The sequence below is a fragment of the Lepisosteus oculatus genome, chromosome 8 (assembly GCF_040954835.1).
Source record: "Lepisosteus oculatus isolate fLepOcu1 chromosome 8, fLepOcu1.hap2, whole genome shotgun sequence".
NCBI lineage: Eukaryota > Metazoa > Chordata > Actinopteri > Semionotiformes > Lepisosteidae > Lepisosteus > Lepisosteus oculatus.
Window position 1 is genome coordinate 10357732 of NC_090703.1, and position 21615 is coordinate 10379346.

Consider the following 21615-nt stretch of genomic DNA (forward strand, 5'->3'; position numbering starts at 1 on the left):
GGTGGTATCAGGTTTTTATTTTTTTAACGATATGCTCTTTTGCACTTTGAAAAGTGGTACACTATTATGAACGTTGTCATTGTGTGTCCTTCAAACACGAACTGATTTGATGCTGCAGAACGTACCATTTTAATGCACAATACATAAGGACTTATGGATGTATTTTTGTTTTAATTTATATTATATATATATGTCATTGTTTTGTGATATTTTCATGAAGTGTCTTATTGTAACTGGGGTTTTGTGTGATAAAAGTCAGGAATTGTGCTGAAAACAATGTTTTTCTTGCTCTCCAATTTAATTGCACAGTATTAGCTTAATCTTGCTGCTGTTATGTGGAATTATGTCTTTAATCTTGGCTTGGCTTTTGAACATAAAACATCCAGCTATGAAGAGGTATTCAGAGTTGCTGTAATAATGTGTTACAGTTTTGGGATTACCAAAATTAAATATGAAACAGGAAAAAAGTGAATATTTTTGTTACATATATTTTAAATGTACACAGATGCCTAAATCAAGGAGCTAACGGTGTTGGATTTAAAGTAATTATACTTTTGTGTTTAAAAATTTAAACGATCAATCTTTAAATTATGAATTTATACAGAGCCCGGTTATGTAATTCTCAGTAAGAATAGTGCCAGTTCTAATATAGCTTTTCAAAGAGTTTCCACACATAAACCGTACTGTACTTGTTTTAGACAGAGAAAAATGTTATATAAATATAAATAAATGGATCTATTTCTGTAAATTGTTTTTGCTTCTATTTTTTATGACTCACAGGAATCGGGTTCCAGTAGTGAGAGTAATACAGTGTGGCTCACGCCACATTTCCATGTCTTGTATTTCCATGTATATACAACACTTAAGCAAGTGCCTGCTATATGAAATAAAATACAATCATGTTTACATCTGTGCTCTTCACATATACTATATGGGAGAATATTGTAATTGATCTGAAATAACTTACACAAAATAAACATATTTGTACAAAGAAATATCTCATTTTCACATGCAACTAAAATAGTTCAAAAAGTAAATTGATTGATTTAGGGTAATTTTATTTCATTTTCAGGAAATAAGAAATATAGTTCCAGGGAGAAGAAAGATTTCACTGTATATCAAGCAGTGCTCGATGTGCCATATTATTAAGAGTACATGTGGGTTTTTTCACCGATGGTGACTTTGAAGGACTGTTCAGTGACTTTAAAGAGCAGTAGCTTTCACCTGTGCAGGTTATTAAACGTATTGCTTGAGTGGTCAGAGCGTAATCCATTCACATTTTTATCCTTATCTTCTTACATCGTGCCGTCTTGACAACCAAAACAAATTTCCCATTTCAAATGGCAAAAAACTGATCCTAGAAGTCCATGACGCGGGAGTCTACTGTGAGAGTGAAATCTCAGCCTATAAATCAGGAAGGCGTCACGGCTATGATTTGTCTGGGTTTCTGTGTATTTTAAACAGCCGTTTGAAGATGATGCCGGAACCAAATTTCCATTCCTACCCAATTCTGCGTACCACATGCGTACACATTCACATCCGCACAAGTTACTTGAGTCAGTTCAGGCTTTTTTCTGTGTTCACTCCTATAATGACAAAGGTAAAAAAAATATGTATTTTTACCATCGGACAAACAACATAGTTTATCATAAAAAGCGTTTCACGGTGGGCGTAGAAGGTGTGACATTTGACCACATTTTAGTAAGTTGTATAAAGATCACTATCTTTTTCTTCTTATACGTCTAAGGAAATGTATAGATTCACTGAAAATTACATTTGAAAATCAAAACCACAAACACACTGCGGGACACCCACGTAGATTCAGTTGAAACGATCAGACGTCAGTCTCTAGCTCAAGCCCTAAACGGTCTCCACAGCCGTGCCCGGCGTGGGTCTCCATCGCTGGGAATGCGAAAATAAGCCCCGGGAAACTGCGGGTTTGGATCACGTGTTGCCGCGTCCCAGCAGGCCGTCCCCCTTCCGGGTTATTGGCTGAGGCGCGTGCGCACCACGCCGCCGCCGCTCCGGAGAAATTAGTTGTGGAGAATGAGCGGAGAGAAGCCCGCCTTGAGGCTGCACCGATAAGGAAAAAAAAAAGAACCCCGTAATTCTCATTTGGAAACACAATTTGATGGAAGATTCTGGTGAGTAACGGTTTCGTGAGGGGATGAAGCGGCGAGGGAGAAAGTGTTTTATTTGAACGATTATGAAACGGGCTCATGACGAGGAGAGAGGGGGGCTGGTCTGGCTAGCGTAGTTTAGGCCCAAGAGCGAGCGGGGATTTCTCGGTAAAAAAAAATATAAATACCTGTCGCAAAGCCCTCGCTTCATGTTAATATAATGTTGTTGGTAGAACTGTTGCTTGAAGAATTGTGTGCTTCGATGTTAGCTATTGGGCTTCGGTGCGTTTTTCGGGTTTTTGCGTGCTCGGCTGCGTGTGCTTTCTGACTGAATCTGGTTTTGTTGACGGTTGTTGATAAGACACGGCGCCGCTTTCCGTTGCTGAGGAGAGATCGCCTGGTGTGAAAACAGGGGGCAGGAGGGCAGGTAGTTTTGTCTTTCTAGTCGTGCGGGTCGAGAGTTTCAGTGTTTGACTCGCTCGATTCCACCCTGATCCGCAGCCGTGTCGTTTGCACATTTCAAGCAGCCACGAGTTTGACAAACACAAAAGGCTTTATTTTCTAAATGCACGGTCACGGTACACGGAGGGTAGTGCTGAGGCTTTTGTTTTGAAGATTAAATACCGATTTCTGAGGATGTAAACAAGTGTGAATTTTGAAACTCAGAAATCAAATGAAGCATTTGAAGTGCATAACCTCGGATAGCGGAGCTTGACATTGTATCGATTGCTCCAACTAAGCTCTATGGTTCTCTCTAGGAGCAACAACGAAGTTAAATAATATATACACTACTGTATATAAAAGCGGATATGCCGTTCTATAGTTACTTCAGCCGTACTTGTACTGTGAGTGACTCAGCGTATGTCTGCTCTGTAGAAGCGTTTCACTCGTGGCGGAGCTGTAGGATGGCAGGTGAGAGCTGTAAATCGGACTATAAGAGACATAAAAATCGTTTAGTTAAACGTTCATGGTTCTGTTACCGACGTTGCAAAGTGCTTAGATTGCAGTTTTCAACGTGAGTATCGAGGTAGCGCACAGTCCTCCAAGCGGGCGACACCTGCTCACACCAGCAGCAGCGCGATGGAAGGGTTTTGCACGACGGATTATTCTCGCCCCTCAGAAGAGGCATGGATGAGCAAATTTCCTTCTCGCACAGTTTCAAGCCCAGCCTCGCTGTTCCTAATTTGGAAGTGACCGATTCTATAAATAAGTCTTTCGCCACACTCCCAGCTTTTCCCTGGGGTCTTTGTAGGTCTGTGCTGGGGGTGGAAGAACTTCCCAGCACTGTCCGCGGAAGTTCAGGAGGCAAAGTGTTAAAAGTAAGCTTAACCTGAAAGGCAGCCCCTTGATTTATCATTCTCATTACCACGGTTAAGGTTATCATTAATAACAACCCCTTTCTTTTGTATATGGCATTTTGTACGTGCTGTACTTTTTAAGTGTAAATTAGTCCTCTGTCCTTCACGTGTAGTGTAGACTGAAGTTTTCCAGGACCTCCAGACCTCTTTGTTGCAGGGTTTAGGCAGCTGTTACCCAATAACTTGTACATTACCTTGCACTCGGGCATATTTGTGCTGGGGCACAGGGCTTGATTTTAGTTTTGCGGTAGTAAAGCAAGTTTGTGAATGAAAGGTTTTACTTAAATCTTTGTGCAGCGAAAAGATGTGAATATTGTAGACCTCCCAAAGAATGTTGTCGCCTGCAAGATATTCCATTTCGGATGAAAGGAGGCTTCTTAAGAAGTAATTGGTAGTGGGCAGTCAGTGTTAATAATACTGATTGATAATAATTCCTTACACTTATATAGCGCTTTTCTGGATACTCCATTCAAAGCACTTTTACCAGCAGTGGGGACTCCCCTCCCCTACCACCAGTGTGCAGCCCCGCATGGGCGATGCGCCGGCAGCCAGTGTGTGCTAGTACGCCCCCCACACACCCGCTGTCAGCTGGAGGAGAGCAGAGTGATGAAGCCAGTTCATTCGGTTGTGTTCCTCTCCCCAGCAGACCAAGCAGAGGAGCCAATGACGGGCATGCTGGACTCTGCGGGGGAGGGCAGCTCACCGAGCGTGGAGCAGGCAGCAGTGGAGGGCTGCAAGCCTGCGGCTTCTGTCTCCGACCCCGTTCCGGAAGCCGCGACACAAGAAACCGCCGTTCAAGACGGAGAGCAGCAGGAGCAGGAGCAGCAAGTCCTGCCGTCGGAAGAATCGCCGGGCAGTCCGACCAACATGGAGCTGGAGGACCCCTCGAAAGAGACCCCGGACGACGGGACGGTGGCCGACGACTTGGCCGCCATTGAGGTGCCTTTCCCAGCAGAGTACGAGAAGTTCTGGAAGGTGGTGGAGGATAACCCTGAGGACTTCACTGGGTGGACGTATCTTCTGCAGCATGCAGAGCAAGAGGTAAGCGCTTTCCAGGGAACCCACAGCAGGCCTCTGTGCTCCTGAACGCTGCAGCCGGCGCATGCATGCGTGCGCGTTGTGCTGCAGCTGTGCTGTTCGCCTCTGTAACTCTCGTTTTCGTTGTGGCTGCAGAATCACATTGTGGCGGCGCGGAAGGCCTTCGACGCCTTCTTCTCGCGGTATCCATATTGCTACGGCTACTGGAAGAAGTACGCTGACGTGGAGAGGCGGCAGGGGAACATAAAGCACACCGAGGAGGTTAGCTGGGGACACGGGAAGGGGGTCCGTTTCCCAACACACCTGCTGGGGGACAAGATGAAACAGCCAATGAAGACCTGCTTCTGAGCTTGTACCTTTAAACCTGAAGAGGCAGAATTGATCATACCTGTTGGTCTGATTTGAATATTTGACTTCCTTGTCCAGATCACTGCAGTATGTTCATTCTTCAGTGTTTTTCATGAAGGGACATATAAATGTATTTTTTCATCAAAGCTTAATATTATCCTTCTTGATCTCCTGATTATAAGGAGAAAACTGAAGGGTATTGCTCATATGAGGCAACTTACGTTTTAAGCATTTTAAGGAGAAGTCTCATACACGGAACATTTTGAAACCCAAGGCTTAAATTCAGCCTGGCAGTCAAAATCTAAAATCAAAATGCAGTACACAATCAGTTTTTCCCAGAGAAAATATTAAAAACCATTAACATTTAATGTGTTCTTCTGGTGTTGGGCTATGAATATAAACTCTTTGGAAGAATATGGTAGTCGATTCTTAAGATTTTCAAAATTGTGATGAAAATAAAATGGAGCATCACATAATTTCTGTTATGATTAACTTTGGACTAACAGACTTCTTATGTAATGTCTGGCACTGTTGTTTTTAATATGCAGCATTATTTAATTTTGTTTAGGAATACAAGTTCAACAGTTCAGACTGCTCTCCTATTATATAAAAGGATTTTTTTTTACCATGATAGTTGGAAGGATCACCTGACCTGAAAATTCAGACTCATGAGATTCTCTCTTAGACGTTAAATTGCATGGGTCTGCAAGGAAGACTTTTGGAATTAGTTTCTGCGTCTTCAGTGGTCACTGGTCTTTGTTTTGTTCATCCTGTTTTCCAGTAGCTGTCTTCTGAAGGGCACAACATCTAAAATCTTTTTTTGAACTTGGGTTTTGTTAGATTCAACTTGTGAACATATATTGGTGGGGGGTATATCTAACTTTTGTTTCCTTTGTTGACAGGTGATCTAACTTAGAGAGCTTGCCGAGCTTAGCAGTGATAGCCACTGTCGTTTTAAACAAGTATGGGCAGGGCGGTTTCCTTTATCGTACACTTTATGAAATTTAATTTTTTTTTTAAATGTGGATATTCCAGTTTGTCTATATATTTGCAACGTTTTATTGCATTTTTGGTCAGACGCTGTCAGTGATGCTCTAATGGGTCTGTGCCGTATGGTCTGTACCCCCAAAGCCTTATCCTCAGCCTGGTCAGAAAGCAGGAACGACCAATCTCGGAAGAAACCAAGACCCCTGCTCCCCTTGGAGAACTGAACACTCACATGTACTTTTGCAGCTTCCACCTAAATGGTAATGGCAGATTATTTAAACAAAATTCCAAGTTCATTTAGCATTTTTGTAAAGGTTGAGCGGTAAATACATTTCCAGTGCTGGCTCTCCACTGGAGGCATAGTGATGGACCAGCAAATCAGCGTGCTGTGGCATCCTTCTCTCTAGGTGTACCGACAAGGCCTGCAGGCCATCCCTCTCAGCGTGGACCTCTGGCTGCACTACATTAGCTTCCTGAAGGAAACGCTGGACTCCGGTGACGCAGACACAGAGACCAGAATCCGAGCGTAAGTGACCCGTTTCTCCTCCTCTCCAGGTTTAAGTTAAATGCCTGTCCCTTTCTGTTCGTCTCTCGGGACAGGAGGACAAGCCGATCTTTTGTTTTAAACACGATGGGTGAACATTTTAAAATGAAGACTGGATATATTGGCCCGAATAATAGCATGATGTGAAAACCTTTTTTTTTTAGGTGTCTATGGTCAGGTCCAAAAGAAGTGTTCAGGATTGTTACGGTACACTGAGACAGACTACAGAGCAGATGGTGCTTGATGTCTTTTTTTGTGGTCTACAGTGCATATGAACATGCAGTGCTGGCGGCAGGCACAGATTTCCGCTCTGACCGGCTCTGGGAGGCCTATGTTAATTGGGAAACGGAGCTAGGGAACTTGGCAAATGTTACGGCCATCTACGATCGCATTCTGGGTATTCCCACCCAGTTGTACAGCCATCATTTTCAGAGGTAAGTGGGACGATATGGCTCGCATGGTTCAAAACCCAGGGAGATTAGGATGTTCCTTGGAAGCTTAATAGATCCTTATGTACACCTTATGTCTCAACTTAAGTTCAAATGTAAAATTCTTGTTGGTAAGGCTGTAGAGCAATTGAGTCTTCTCTTAAGAGACTCAACCTTTATTTGTTTCCCTTTGTTTTTAATATATTTATCCATGAATGAAATGCTTAATGTTGATTTTAGAGTGGTTGGCTCTTGTAAATTCTAAAACATACTTTAAATATGAAAGGTTACTTTACTTATAAGTCATTAGAAGTATAGGAGTATTAATTTTCAGGTGGGTAAGGACAGTTATTCCGATTTAATTTTGCTGGCCTGGTGTAGCATAACTTTTTTCCACAGTTGCTGATTGCTGCTATGTGGATGTAGTCTTCTAAACAGTCTGCTCCTACAGATTCAAAGAGCATGTGCTGGGCAACCTGCCCAAGCACTTCCTATCTGAGGAGGAGTTCATCCGTCTGCGGCGTGAGCTGGCCACAGTGAATGGGATTGGTGGGGCGGAGGTACCACCAAGTGATGATCTCCCACCTGGCACAGAGGACCTTACTGATGCTGCTAAGGTATCTGAGAATTGAATCACCCACTGTCATGATCTAAGTGGTTCTCAACCAGGGATTTGGGGACTTTTGCCCAAGCAGATCTTTTAATGGAGCAAAGTCAAAACATAGCAAGACTTAACATTTTGTCATTTTTGAAAGCCCTTTCTGCATTGATATATTTTCTTTTGCTTCTAAGATTAAATCAAGGGCCCTATTGGGAATGATTGCTTTTAATGCAGTGTTTTTTTAGTGAGCGCTGATCGTCAGAGTCAACAGTTAAGTGTGCACCAGCGGACACAAGTCAAAACTAAGAAGAGGTGCATTTACAACTGGTGCATTTACAAAAGCAGGAGGTGCTTTTTTACACTAAGGGTTGTGGGAATCTGTGGTCAGCCACGCCATCCTGTTGAAGCCTGGTTGAAGTGCCCTGGATTCTGTAAAGAAATAGCTGTGTGTGAAATCCTTGGATCCATTAGCTACTAGTAACAAATTGAGCTAGACGGGACGAATGGCCTCCTATGATTTCTAACTTTTCCTATGTTCCTAATGAATAAATGTCTAAACCATATGCAGGTTAAGATTTGACTTGGAAAAAATATGCTCTTCCTCTCAGCGTATCACAGAAATTGAAAACATGCGGCACCGAGTCATTGAGACGCGTCAGGAGGTGTTTAATCACAATGAACATGAGGTCAGCAAGCGGTGGACCTTTGAGGAAGGGGTGAGTTCAGAGTGTCCCTTACACCCTTTCGAGGGCTTTTTGTTTTTGACAGATGAAGAATATTCAGGTCAGTATCAGGTTGGCCAGCACAGGAGCTGTATAGAGGATTTAGTGGCAGAATAAAATATGCCTGCTGCAGTTACAATTGTACAAACCTGTTTTTCTTTAAATTCGTTAATGGCAGTTTTTCAGGGGCTAAACAAGTGTGTTCTGTTTTTGGGCAAAAATAGTTTTTTCCTGTGCACTAAGAAAAGTTTATCCTGATTGGTATACTTTTATGTTAAAAACCGATAAGAGGGGTTGTTAGTCTGAGTGTTGTCTGCCGTTGAAAGAGTTAAACATTTGCTTCTTCCTTGCTATGGTGCAGATTAAGCGGCCATACTTTCATGTGAAACCTCTGGAGAAAGCTCAGCTGAACAACTGGAAGGAGTACCTGGACTTTGAGATCGAAAATGGAACCCCGGAGCGGGTTGTTGTGCTCTTTGAGAGATGCCTGATAGCCTGTGCCCTGTATGAGGAATTCTGGATTAAGGTAACTACACACCCCTCTCAAGTCTCTTAAAGAATTTCAACTCCTCAGTAACTTTCTGCACTTTTTAATTGTAACGTTCATATGTAACTGTATCTGTTGTATTAGGGGATGGCCTGCTTGCCACCAGATTTGACTGCTGCATTTGCCAACTACGTTGCATCTCTTCGTCCTACATTACAGAAACTAATCTTAATGGTTCGATAAAGGTGCTGATGGGTTTAAAAGAATTTTAATGTTCTGTCAATGTATTTACTCGCCAAAGATGAATACAGAAGCTTAATTTTTGTGTTCTTTTCTTTCTGAATTTCTCTTCAAGTATGCCAAGTATCTGGAAAACCACAGCATTGAAGGTGTGAGGCACGTCTACATGAAAGCATGCACAATGCATCTTCCCAAGAAGCCCATGGTTCACTTTCTCTGGGCTGCTTTTGAGGAGCAGCAGGGTATGTTGACTAGATTTCTTTATATAGTTTTCTCATACTGCAGTAATACTACAGTAGCCTTTTTTGATGACACCAACCCACCAGGTGATAGTGCCTCTGTCGTACACTAGGTTGTTGTGTTCAGCATGAGTGAGGAGAATCGGGTAAAGGTAAAGGTGTCCTCTCTTGTTTCTGCCTGGGCTTAATGAGTGCTGACGGTGAAATGAGTCTTTAAGAGTTTAATAAGAAATCCTATAGCAATGCGTCCTCATTGCCTTTAGCAGTAAGATTGGGCTTTTTTTAAGTGGGGCAGAAGAGTGCTGTAATGAGACCTGTTTGTGGGCGTCAGGGAACATTGAAGAGGCACGGGGGATCCTGAAGGCGCTGGAGGAGGCGGCACCAGGGCTGGCCATGGTGCGGCTGCGCAGGGTCAGCCTGGAGCGCCGCCACGGCAACCTGGAGGAGGCGGAGACTCTGCTGCGCGATGCCATCAAGAACGGGAAGACCGCCAACGAGTCCTCTTTTTATGCCATCAAACTGGCGCGCCAGCTTTTCAAGGTTCAGAAGAGCCTTCAGAAGGCTAGGAAAGTGCTGATGGAAGCCATCGAAAATGACCAGGTAATGTCGCAGTCCTGTGTGTCTATTCTCCATTGCTTCATGCATAATTTACCATGCCTGCTCATTTTTGTAGAGTGAAATGACATTGCATCCGTTTTCTTTCCTCGTTCTTTGATTTATTTTTTATATTTTCAAAAATGTTGATCCACAGAGTCCAAAGTTGTACCTCAACTTGTTGGAGCTGGAATACAGCAGTGACCTCAAACAGAATGAAGAGCAGATCCTGTCGGTCTTTGACAGAGCCTTGAGCAGTTCGCTGTCTATAGACACGAGAATCACCTTCTCCCAGCGCAAAGTAGAGTTTCTAGAAGACTTTGGCAGTGACGTCAACCGGTATGTAGGATTTCCTTATTCTTCAGATGTAAAAATAGGCTGCCTTGCATCCATTTATTGAATCTGATAAAACAGTGCATCATAATGATTTTCTTTCCTAAGGCTCATGTTGGCATACGATGAACATCAAAAACTTCTGACAGAACAGGATTCGTTGAAGAGAAAAGCTGAAAATGGGTAAGTAAAATATCTGAGAATGGAGATTTCATAGCAAGTATTTTAATTCATTATCAGGTTGTCACATCCACAAATTACTCATGATGGCGCAATGAGCAAATGCAGGAAACATAATATTATGCCATGGTGAATTTGTGATGGTGATTCAATGTGTATGTTGAATTTGTCTGGATTGTATCCACACCTTAGTTAGCTTTAAGGGCTGCATTTTTAATCTTCCTTTGAAGGGATTTGCATTGGTTGCACAAAGAGACCAAATATGTGTTAATGCTCATCTGCAGATCACAAGAACCAGAGTCAAAGAGGCAACGTACTGACGATTCTACTGTGGTCACTGGGCAGATGATGGCAGCAGACATGCACACCAACCACTCTGCTTACAACTACAACTGGTACCAGGTGAGTGATCTGTGCTAACTGGGGAAGCTGGAAGCTAATTCTGGGTGGGGAAATGGTCTTCCTTTCTAAGAATATGATTTTTTTTTTAATTGTCAACTAAATTGATGCTTCAGCTTTCATGCTAGTATACCACTTCCTCGCCACTGCCATAAAGTAATACGGGGGAACAAGGTGTTCTTTTAATGTTAGAAAACAAGTTAACTGAACCTTGTCTTCCTTTTGAATATTCAAGCCTTTGTACTTAATTCTCCTTTGCTTTTTCGTTTTCTACAGTACAACTATCAGACGCCGTGGAACTATGGACAGTACTACCCTCCTCCTCCAACGTGATTGAACCTTCTGGAGGACAGCTTTATTTTTAATAAAACCTCATACTCTAGTCTGCAATAGGCACCTTGTTCTTTCCCTTTTTTAACATATGGGAAATTGTCCTGCCACCATTGACAAAGGAGCATCGAGGACATCAGCAGAGTTTTTTTCTGGTGTTTTTTTTTCTTGCTTCTTATATGGGGAAAAATGTGAATTGCTTACAGAAAAGTGCTTTAAAAGTTAAAATGTGGTTGTTTCCTTCATACATTCTGGGTTTTCAAAAGAAAAATTATCTAAACTAGGTCGCGGACCTGTAAAGTTTTATAAATGCCGCTTTTTGTTTCTATTTGTTATTTCTAAGATTTCATTAATGTGAAATGCCATAATTAGTTTTGCAAATACCCAGTAATCTGAAAGTTTTCTGTGAGGTGTGAGGTTTTTTTCTTGAACAAATACTGAAATTGAGGGATCTAATTTTTTTTATTGTGACTTCATACTTTAATTTCATAAAATAAAATGGCTATAATACACAAAGTATTTTGTTTTACTTGGAGTATGAGTGATTTGAATTGTGGTTGCTGGTGTGTTGCCGTAATCAATCTCGCCACTGAATTTTGGTATAGTAGGTTGGTACTCCGCCTGACTTCGACATTTCTAGGCAGAGACCTTTGAGGTTTGACTCGCTCACCCTGCCTATATTTTATACAGGGCCCCACAGAATACTTCACATGAACATGCATAACTTGTATAAAAATGTTAAAGCAGTAAGTTAATTTTAATCAGACAGAGCAGGTACGAGAGGTATTGTGCACCTGTTCTTGATGTCCATCAGACTTCAATAACTTCTACGATTTGCAAGGATCTTGTGTAAGAAGTAGATTTGTAATATTAATAAACCTATTTTATGCGTTATGAAACATTGATTTTGGACATTTAATATCCGTGATGCTTAAGTAACTTGAATTAGCACTAAATCACTCCATTAGTGAGAGTAGAGTGAGCCCAGTTGATGAACCTGTTCAAAGTAAAGCTTGGAAATATCAGAAAAACAGGAGCCAATATACTCCACTTATCAAGAGAACAAATCCTTGCGCATCTGGTGTTTTGGAGCAGCACCTCTGGTGGATGTCAGCAGTAATGGGAAGTCTTTAGCCGGGTTTCCCAGTCCTGCTATTGCACGCCCACCAACTTGCATGCTCATTACATAATTGTTTTTATTTGGAAGTGGGAGATTTTAAGGGATTTGCAAAAATGCAGATATTTAAAATGAAATTTTGGAAATCTTTTAGAACCAAAACAATTCACTTATGTAACAGTAATTGTGAATTAGGGGATCAGCAATGTAACAGCTCATCTGGAATAAATATCAACAGGTATGTGGATTCATAGGATTGGCAACTCCCTGGTTAACATTAATTAATCAAGGTTTTGTTTTGGCCACTCTGGTGCAGACCAACAGAATGATAATGTGTGCCGACTGTAGTGTACAACCAACAAATCAATGAGGAAGTTAGATACTATGGTCTAGGTCAATGTTGCTACAGAACTCCACTTCTGGATGGCAATGGCAGCCTGACTGCATGGTGCTACAGTATATTGATCCAGTCCTGGGACCTCACTGCTGCTGTTCTTGTGGGCTTATTCTGATGGGACAACATTCCAACAGGACAGGTTGCTTGTGTGGTAATAGATGAGGATGCAGCAGTTATACCATGGATACTCTGCTCACCAGGTGTCAGCCCCACTGGATGCTTGTGGGATGAGCTAGGATGTCCTGTGACATCTGGTCTGGTCTCAGAGAGAGAGAATTGAATGGAGAGAGCAAGCAGGCTCATGTCTGTCCAGGTCCCATGAGAGCAACAGGACAAAATCCCACAACACCACATTTATTAAGTTGTACAAAGTATTAACCAGTAACTGTGTTTTCCAGGAGGGATCACACATGGCTCCAGGCTCTGGCTTTAATAGTAGATCTCCTTCTAATTGCCTTGTTGATGACACGTATTGACCACCATCGTAAATTTACCCAGATGTTCTTTTCATTATATTCATGTTAAATTTGTAAATGTGTTGCAGTTATAGGTGTTACGATGCCTTTAATGTGAGAATATTGATACTAATTTTGAATTATATAAAGTAAATTAATATGAAGAATTGGAGCGTTGTTCTCAACCCATAATGCAACCTGGTTTTGTTGCGTAACTTGCCGATCTTTGACCTCCTGGCAATCCCATCATCCTCCTTTGGCGCATGCGCGTAGTATTAAAAAGTAGGTTGCGTTTATTTCTTCGCAAGCCACGAAGAGTCATCGCTGCTGTATCTTCTAGTTTGTATTTTGTTTAACGGCAGTCTTAACTTTTATATCATCCCGTAATTACTTTCTGCGTTTTTCCGTTGGGTAAGTTCTTTTCGATATCTCGCTTTCTCCAATAAGATATAAAGACGCGTGAAATAGCGTGTATTTTGTGTAGCCCAAGAGTGTTTTCATTAAGCTCCAGTATGCTTAAATAAACCATTATGATAGATCTACTTTGGTTATGCTGCCATTTAAGAACAAATTGGTGATCAGGCTGAATTATCCAGAGTTGTCACAGTTTTGTGAAATACTGTCTGCGTAGGTCTGGTTAGGCCCGGCCGAAGGAGGCTTCTTGTACCAGTACCTGTGAAGGGGGGGAGAGGTTTCTCACAGGCCACCAGTTTAATGCGAGGAAAGCATTTTTTTTAAACCCAGCATTATCTGCTTTCGTTTGCTATGAAGGGTCCCTCAACGCCGTATCCGCGAAAGTATTGTACCACGAGTGTTGCTGCTGAAGTACATTACTTCACTGCGCAGATAAAGACGAGCTAAAGTTTGGGAGTCTCACCCTTTGAAGCTATTTAAATACAGTATAGCCAATCCCTTGAGCACGTTTTGTTGTTTATTCTTTACTATAATGCTTCTGGAGTAGCGGACAAGTAGGAGAGCTGACATGGCAGCTGAACCATGTGATTCTAAAACATTTCGGGAAAAGTAAAAAAAAAAACACAATTTAATGCAACATGTACTGCCACGTCTTTCTGATGAAACGCCAACGATGCGCGTTCTCTGTTGGCTGTATGCTCAGGTGTGTTGGGTTAGTCTCAGATCTGGGAGAACAGCGCGGGGGCAGTTTTATTTCCCCTGGGCGAGGAACACGATTTGTGCAGGCTGGTCTGTTCCATGTTGTGTGAGCCGTAGCCCTGTCCCGAGTCGGCCTGTGCTCGGGACGTGCTGTCATGGGGGAGACTCGCGGCTGTGGACCCTGGGAGTGCGATTCTGGTGTCAGTGTGACCTCTTCCCTTTGCAGAGTCAAGATGCAGCTGTTCGTGCGCACTCAGAACACCCACACTCTTGAGGTGACTGGGCAGGAGACTGTCCGAGACATCAAGGTGAGGTCGACATCTTCTCTTGGAAACTGTGTAATGGTTTTCCTCCGCAGCCGATTGGCTGCAGCCACTTTAATCTGACTTCATGAATGAGGGGAACTGAATTGGTATCCGAACAGCTTGGCTACCAGGTTCACTTTCAGTAGCTTGTGGGGGGTTATATTTATATAAGGCTATCCGTGTTGAGCTGCCTTCGCATTTCAACAACATCAGGTTAGAGTTCCCATCAAAACCCCTCTGCTGAGGGCACGTGGCTAAGGATTTGTGCCTGTGACTGGAAGGTTGCCGGTTCAAATCCCGCGGCCGGCGGAGGAATCCTACTCTGTTGGGCCCCTGAGCAAGGCCCTTCACCCCAGCTGCTCCAGGGGTGCCATACAATGGCAGACCCTGCGCTCTGACCCCAAGCTTCTCCCCGTCTGTGTGTCTGTGTCTCCATGGAGAAAAGCTAGGGTATGCGAAAAGACGGAATTCCTAATGCAAGAAATTGTATAGGGCTAATAAAGAAACATTATCATTATACATTATAACCTGCTCCCGGAGCCTGGCGTTGAGTGGTGTGGGTGTGTGTCCTGCAGGCCCGGGTCCAGGCCCTGGAGGGGCTGTGCGTGGAGGAGCAGGTGCTGCTGCTGGCCGGCGCGCCCCTGGAGGATGAGGCCGTGCTGGAGCAGTGTGGGCTCACGGAACACTGCACCTTGGAAGTGGCAGCCAGGATGCTCGGAGGTATGGAGTCTGTGTCGGCGAAGCGGCAGGCCGGCAGGAGGATGTTTGCCACGCGTTTTAAATGCGTGCGGTGGCTGGGGGTGGGGAAATAAACTGGAGTTACACTTGCGATGGGTTTTTTCATTCCCTTGCGTAACAGCGTGCTGTAGTGTAATTTTAGAGCAGGGGAGTGTAATCTCGTGGATTTTGGCTCTTGGTTAAACTGCATCTGCCCTTTGTGCGGGCTGAATTGACGTTGCTCCCTGGACGGCTGGTAAGAAGAGGTCCGTTCTTCTGATCTGCCTGCTTTAGGAACGCTCTTTCTCCTTCCTTCTCCTCAGGTAAGGTCCATGGTTCCTTGGCTCGAGCTGGCAAGGTGCGAGGACAGACGCCAAAGGTCAGTAGAGAGAAAATCACAAGCTGTATTTACAGTATCTCCTCTGTTATACTAGGGTCTTAACCTTTCAAACAGCCTGTCAGTTTTTCAAGCCCAAAGGTTACTTGAATGTCTTGTGGATTTTGAATATTTTTGGTCCGTTTACATCTTGCACAACAGCCTGCTTTGAAGTCCCGATGTTTATTAATTGATGCAAGTTAGGCAGTGACCTGTGAAAATAAGATTATTTTTTTTTTACCGTTTTGGAAAAATTGGATCTCTGGCAAGCACTAGTAACCAAAACAATCACTTTAAGAAATGCAGCTATATTATTGTAACATGCAAAAACTGTTAAGGTGAGTATCCTACTTCATGATCAATATATCCTATGTTTATCCTTTCATATTATACAGTAAACTGGCTAATGCGAGTTAAACCTATTAAACTGGTCCGATGACGTCTCGTAATACACTAGTTTAGCTTGGAATGCATGATGTTCCAGATGTGCCCACAGGTAAAAATCGCATGGACTTGCATGTGACCATGCCAGGCCTTTGTCATGCGTGAGTGAGACCCTGTTTGAAAGGGGACTCGTCAAACGTTCTGGCACATGGCCAAAACCAGTTCCACAACGTATGCATATTTTTCTTAAATTGTCACTATATGAAACCATCTTGAATAACCTCTTTGGAATATAAAACTTCCTTTTTTTTTAACTTCCTGAAAAATTGTAGATTTTTTTTTTTATTTGTGTAAGAAGTTCAAAATGACAAGCTGGTCAGTATTATGACTTAAGTGTTTTAAAGTCTAGGCTGCAGCCTTTCCAACTTTCCAACGCTAATGGTACTTCCAGCACCTGTAGCCCAGGATGCTGACGGTGGTCCTAAACGATGGATTGAATTGCTTCTCGTGTTCTTCTCAGGTGGACAAGCAGGAAAAGAAGAAGAAGAAGACAGGCCGGGCCAAGCGGCGTATCCAGTACAACCGCCGCTTCGTGAACGTGGTGCCCACATTCGGCAAGAAGAAGGGGCCCAATGCCAACTCTTAAACCCCCAGCACTACTAGAGCAGCAACACCGGTGTGCTGGTTTCCAGTGGCTTTCTTGGTCAGACTCTGGACTTGTTGATTCAACTCTTGTACTGCTTACAGATTCTGCACAAAGACCCATCTGCTAAAAAAACACGGATAAAGAGCAATTATTTACTGTAGTTCAGTGCTGAATTAAAATTCCTTTTTAATTTCACTCTAAATTAAGAGTATGAACTTGAATATGGCGTCAGTCACTGCTCTTGGTAGATCATGAGGTGTTCTTTTCTTAAATAAAGTGCATGATATAATATATTCTAGATGAGTCTTAAGGTGAACTTTCTTCCTGTTCTGCAGTGTGATGGGGACCAATTTTATATGCAATAGGAAAGATTTACTTCCTTTTGGTGTTAATTTTAAATAGGGGTAATCCTCTTGTTTCATAGCCTACATTCTGATTTGAATAAAATGTGTAATGAAGTCAGTTTTCTAAACCATTATGGCTCGTGATAAGTGAAGTCTTGCATTGTTTATTTTTGAGGATTCAAAAGGGACAGTAATTATAAGATATGGGTGAAGGAGTACTTTCATTTTGCAATCCATGCATATGTGGTAGCAAGTGTCCTGATGGCTATAAATGTGGCCCATGGTTCTGTTAACATCCCTATTGTGTGGTGAAGATTTGGATGTTATGCAACTACCAGCTCATTGCAAAGGAAGAAATTTAAGACCATAGCAATATTATCTGCACCAATAATCCATCATAAAGTGCTTATCATGCAATTTATAAAGTCTCTTTTAAGTGAGCATTGGGGGGGCAGAATAGTTCACAAAACTGCTGAAGTGAACCAGTGATGAGAATTCACAACCCCAGTGATTTACGAAGCCGAGACGACTGCAGAAACAAGGTAAAAATCAAACAAGGGCTCAGTAAGCTTAATGGCTCAGTAGGCATGAAATCCAAATGGCACTGACAAATTCCAGACTGGACAGACAGCTGATGCACATACCAGGGAGACAGATAAGGTGTTGCAAGCATTAAGAAGGTGAAAGTCATTTCAATACCTCCAATTATGCATTTGAAGATATGAGGGAAAAAAAGAAAATATCAACAGTGCTTTAATCTATCAAGTGTAGAACTGAAATCACATTTTATACATTAGACCTCAGTTGTAATATAGTGTTCAATTTTGATTTTAAAAGATGGTGTAGCTCTAGAGGAACTACAAAAGAGCAAATACACTAGTTCCTCACATGAAGGTAATGATACAGCATATGGACAGATGCATTTCTGCCTGGACCTGGACAGACACTATTACACAGGAACCTTGTTCTGGTATTCAGAAACTGAAATCAACAAAGGGACGCAAGTGAAAATTAAGGTCAGAACCATTTATATCTACAATACAGGAGAAGCTTCCTTTACATAGACGATTGCAGAAATCTGGAACCAGCTCCCAAGTGAGTTTTGAAGCTGACAATTCATTTCTCGGCTCACAACTTGATGAGTAGGCAATGAAGGCAGGCTCTTGTCTCCAAAATTATTTTTATTTTTTGTCTGACCAAGCAAAACAGAAAAAAAAGAAATATGCAGGCATTTCACAACTTCCATCTCCCAGTTTTGAAGTCCAAAATACTGTAGCTGAAAATGTATTTACAATGTGTTTCATCACTGTGAACAGATTTTTTTCACAAGAAGGGCTGTATAACCTAGTCTATTGAAACCAGCTCCACTTCAAAAATGAGCTTGGCATTTGGTGGAATTCTGATGGTTGACAGATTAAGGAATTTAAGCTTTGACCAAACCGTCAGCCATGCAGTCCTACTACTTGTAAAGATGTTCAATATTGTATAAGCTGAATGTTTAAAACATAATTCAACATTACACACCAGTAAGACACTTGGTGTCAAATTTACAATAAGTGATACATTTCTCCTTTTTACTCAATACAATACCTACACTTCCTCTGTAATACCCGATATTGTGCACCCTGCCCTTGTGAGGCACTGAAACACTTTGCAGCAAGGACTGCAGCTGCAGTCAGCTCTGCTTCTATGAGAATTTAGGCACTAACAGCACTGGATTGTCTTTTCTATACTTTCAAAAGCAAGCCAAGATTGGAATGACCTGTATGAACATAAGCATTTGTATGCTTATGTATGAACATGGAATTAAGTCACTTTGGCCTTCAGTTCGGATGGCAGCCATTTCTGTAGCCAGCCAATAATAATAATTTCTTACATTTATACAGTGCTTTTCTGGACACTCCACTCCAAGCTGTTTACAGGTAATGGGGATCCTCTCCACCACCAGTGTGCAGCCCCACCTGGATGATGCGACAGCAGCCATAGTGCATCAGTACTCTCCCCACACACCAGCTCTCAGTGTGGAGCAGAAGAGAGTGATGAAGCCAGTTCAGAGATAGTGAGTATTAGGAGGCCGTGATTGGTAAGGGCCAATGGGAAATTTGGCCAGGACGCTGGGGTTACAGCCCTACTCTTTTCAAGAAACACCCTGTGATTTTTGACCACAGAGAATCAGGACCTCGGGTTTTATGTTTCATCCGAAAAACGGTGCCTTTTTACAATATTGTGTCCCCGTCACTATACTGGGGCATTAGGACCCACCCAGACCACAAGGTGAGCGCCCCCTGCTGGCCCCACTAACACCTCTTCCAGCAGCAACCTTAGTTTTTCTCAGGAGGTCTCCCATCCAGCTACTGACCAGGCTCAAACCTGCTCAGCTTCGGTGGGTTGCCAGGAGTGAGCTGCAGGGTGATAAAGCTCAGGCATTGCTCTCAAGGCCAGCAAAGAAGGATACTTGGCGTCAGGCTGCCCTTTCTTGCCATACGCCCACTCTGGCTCGATCTCCAGCCGTGCCTTCTCGCCCACGCTCATCGTCAGGAGGGCCTCATCCCACTGCAAGAAGAGAACAGCACAGGGTACCGCAACGGGGCTTCACCCTCACAAGAGCAGCTGGCGGGCTCGGGGAACGGACTTGAAAATGAACACGAAGGCTGAAGGGAACGATAACAGCTCTGCATGGTCACTCTCCATCTCCCAGTCTCAAAACTGCTCAGTTGGACAGGCTGCTCTATTATTATTATTAATTATTATTATTATTATTATTATTACAAAACCCCCTCCCCCCATAATCTAGGTGAAGGCATATGGTTTTACAGCAGTGGTTTAGTCAGCCTCCTCTGAATTAAAAGCATGCTTGCAGGTGCAGTACCAGTGTCTTACCCCTCTGATGACCTTCCCCATTCCAACCTTAAAGCTCAGTGGCTTGCTTGCTTTTTTCTTCTTGGCAGCTATATCAGAGAAAATCAGTCCTTAGGAATACAGAGTACAACCAACACAACGCTATTCCCGCACACCGTGTTTAGACTGTTACACAGAAGAAAATAAAGCCGAAAACAACACGACAGCATCTATAAAGGCACGTGTCCATTCTGAAACATTCATCTGCAGTCTGTTGGGACATAGAGGGCTAGTACCTAACCACAGCCCGGAGAAACACATATTACACATGAAGTGCCCTGGAGTGCCAATGTGTTTTAATAATGAAGCATCTCAATTTGTGGAATTTAAGCAAGCCAGGATAACACGGCAGTACCTGCAGCTCGTCACATTTAGCTAATGTCCTACCCCCGGATTGGACTTCCAGCCAGCCCCTGGTTATGGCAGCACTTACATGTCGCAACGTTGGAGTCAAAGACGGTACCATCCTCCAGTGTTCCTGTGTACCAGCAGCTCACCGTGTCGCCCTTCTTGGGGAAGTTAACTTTATCTCCCTTCTTCAGCACAGACTTCACATATTTAGGAGGGCCCTAAGACAAATCACAATAACGTCATGATAGCCAGTCACAGTAACAAGTACACGGCCTGACCGACTTCCTTGTTTCCACAGCATGTGGAGAAAATGAAGGCAGTTCTAATCCCCAGAGGGACTTGCACTCTGAGCTGAAGACCAACACCAGAGTGGGGAATTGGGTCTCCAATGCAAGGCTAACCCGCACTGCAAAGGCTTGGGTCTCCAATGCAGGGCTAACTTGCACTGCAAAGGCTTGGGTCCTGAGCCCCTGAGGACGTCTCACCTCTTCCACTGGCTCTTCCGGCTTGGTGTCCTTGGGCTTGTCTTCAATCTTCACTTCCTTCGCCTGCGCGGTCACCTCCTCCACGGGGTCAGTGCCCTTGAACCTCTGCGCTCACGAGAAACAACAACAGGACAGAGAGGACAACACTGACAGCCTGAAGAACATCCCATCCATGGCTGAATTATCTGCAACGGGCTTTTGATGGTTATTTGAGAGCCAATGTGTCAGGCCAGTACAGATCGGCTGTAATCTAAATGGATGCCATTCTCCAGCTGTCATTTGGAAACACTGCTGTCCTTCAGTAAGTGTTAATCACTGCTCCTCTGCTCACAGTCAGCTCCACACCTACCTTACTCTCGAAGAGCTGGTTGTAGGCTGAAATCAGGTTTTCCTTTTTCGCAGTCTTGGCCACATTTTTAATGTTTCCCAACAGTTTGTGCTCTGCAAGAAACTAGTGGAGAAAGAGACAGAACCCGTCATGAGTATCAAATCGGCTCACTCTGAATTTATAGACCTGGCCGAGTAAATCTCAAATGCTTCACCGACATTTTTACAGTTCTTTACTTTAATCTTTGCAGTTCTCGTTATTTGCCTCTGATCAATCTGATGCTGGCACTATAAAACGTCTGTTAAGATGAGACAATAGAGTCGTCTCAGAGACAATCTTAACTACAGACAACAGCAACTGTTTACCGTGTTTTTACAGAAACGTTCTGCGTGCGTTAGTCTACTTATGTATTAAAATAAATGCCGTCTGTGGTTCTGGTTGTATTTGTAAGTGACACGATCTCACGGAAGTCACGGAAAAGCATGCCGCAATGACCAGTCCGCAACGTTAGTCAGCCTGTGCAACACATCGCACAGCAACAACAACTGAGGAACAGGACGCCGGCAGCGCCAGCCACCCACCGAGTTAGCTGCGTTGTCTTGTAAGAATTTAATGAGATCTTTCTTGGGCAGGTCGTCACTTTTGAGCTGCTCGCTACTCCACTCTCTCCTCGGTTCCGCAGCCATCTTTCCTACCACCAGCTAGCTGACCTCTCACCCGCGCTGTGGGAGGAGCCAGCAGCCGTGACCTC

At 43.3% G+C, this 21615-nt stretch overlaps 3 protein-coding genes and 1 long non-coding RNA gene across 5 annotated transcripts; 2 read left to right on the plus strand and 2 right to left on the minus strand.

Moving 5' to 3' along the window:
* Positions 1-1041: 1041 nt before the first annotated feature.
* On the minus strand, positions 1042-1959 carry LOC107077780 (uncharacterized). The gene is made up of 2 exons (XR_001478779.2): positions 1816-1959; positions 1042-1586 (listed from the first exon to the last, which is right to left on the minus strand). It is a non-coding gene; the product is annotated as an uncharacterized lncRNA (long non-coding RNA).
* A 35-nt stretch (positions 1960-1994) lies between these two features.
* On the plus strand, positions 1995-11464 carry prpf39 (PRP39 pre-mRNA processing factor 39 homolog (yeast)). 2 transcript variants are annotated; one of them, XM_015350578.2, is made up of 14 exons: positions 1995-2144; positions 4122-4519; positions 4652-4777; positions 6259-6377; positions 6662-6829; positions 7275-7440; positions 8033-8140; positions 8508-8672; positions 8989-9115; positions 9444-9712; positions 9864-10045; positions 10148-10222; positions 10504-10621; positions 10895-11464. In XM_015350578.2, the coding sequence occupies exons 1-14, from the start codon at positions 2132-2134 to the stop codon at positions 10949-10951; spliced, it is 2091 nt and encodes a 696-aa protein (XP_015206064.1). In that variant the 5' UTR covers positions 1995-2131; the 3' UTR covers positions 10952-11464. The 2 variants fall into 2 exon arrangements, with proteins under 2 accessions (XP_015206064.1, XP_015206065.1); XM_015350579.2 differs by having other exon boundaries at positions 4125-4519.
* Positions 11465-13166: 1702 nt separating this feature from the next.
* faua (FAU ubiquitin like and ribosomal protein S30 fusion a) lies at positions 13167-16756 on the plus strand. Its single transcript, XM_006632226.3, has 5 exons — positions 13167-13328; positions 14257-14338; positions 14911-15055; positions 15376-15431; positions 16333-16756. The coding sequence occupies exons 2-5, from the start codon at positions 14264-14266 to the stop codon at positions 16456-16458; spliced, it is 402 nt and encodes a 133-aa protein (XP_006632289.1). The 5' UTR covers positions 13167-13328; positions 14257-14263; the 3' UTR covers positions 16459-16756.
* A 1051-nt stretch (positions 16757-17807) lies between these two features.
* Positions 17808-21615, minus strand: fkbp3 (FKBP prolyl isomerase 3). The gene is made up of 7 exons (XM_015350090.2): positions 21446-21615; positions 20886-20987; positions 20537-20641; positions 20134-20269; positions 19683-19750; positions 19258-19355; positions 17808-18201 (listed from the first exon to the last, which is right to left on the minus strand). The coding sequence occupies exons 1-7, from the start codon at positions 21548-21550 to the stop codon at positions 18147-18149; spliced, it is 669 nt and encodes a 222-aa protein (XP_015205576.2). The 5' UTR covers positions 21551-21615; the 3' UTR covers positions 17808-18146.

Excerpts from the sequence above, each read along its gene's own strand:
- prpf39 (XM_015350578.2), top strand. Across the intron at positions 8,141-8,507 it reads GGTGGACCTTTGAGGAAGGG|ATTAAGCGGCCATACTTTCA; the intron begins GTGAGTTCAGAG and ends GCTATGGTGCAG. Across the intron at positions 9,116-9,443 it reads TGCTTTTGAGGAGCAGCAGG|GGAACATTGAAGAGGCACGG; the intron begins GTATGTTGACTA and ends TGTGGGCGTCAG.
- faua (XM_006632226.3), top strand. The coding sequence starts at position 14,264 with ATGCAGCTGTTCGTGCGCACTCAGAACACCCACACTCTTGAGGTGACT. Across the intron at positions 14,339-14,910 it reads AGACTGTCCGAGACATCAAG|GCCCGGGTCCAGGCCCTGGA; the intron begins GTGAGGTCGACA and ends TGTGTCCTGCAG. Across the intron at positions 15,432-16,332 it reads TGCGAGGACAGACGCCAAAG|GTGGACAAGCAGGAAAAGAA; the intron begins GTCAGTAGAGAG and ends TGTTCTTCTCAG.
- fkbp3 (XM_015350090.2), bottom strand. The coding sequence starts at position 21,550 with ATGGCTGCGGAACCGAGGAGAGAGTGGAGTAGCGAGCAGCTCAAAAGT. Across the intron at positions 20,988-21,445 it reads AAGACAACGCAGCTAACTCG|TTTCTTGCAGAGCACAAACT; the intron begins GTGGGTGGCTGG and ends TTTCTCCACTAG. Across the intron at positions 19,751-20,133 it reads TGACTCCAACGTTGCGACAT|CTGCCAAGAAGAAAAAAGCA; the intron begins GTAAGTGCTGCC and ends TCTCTGATATAG.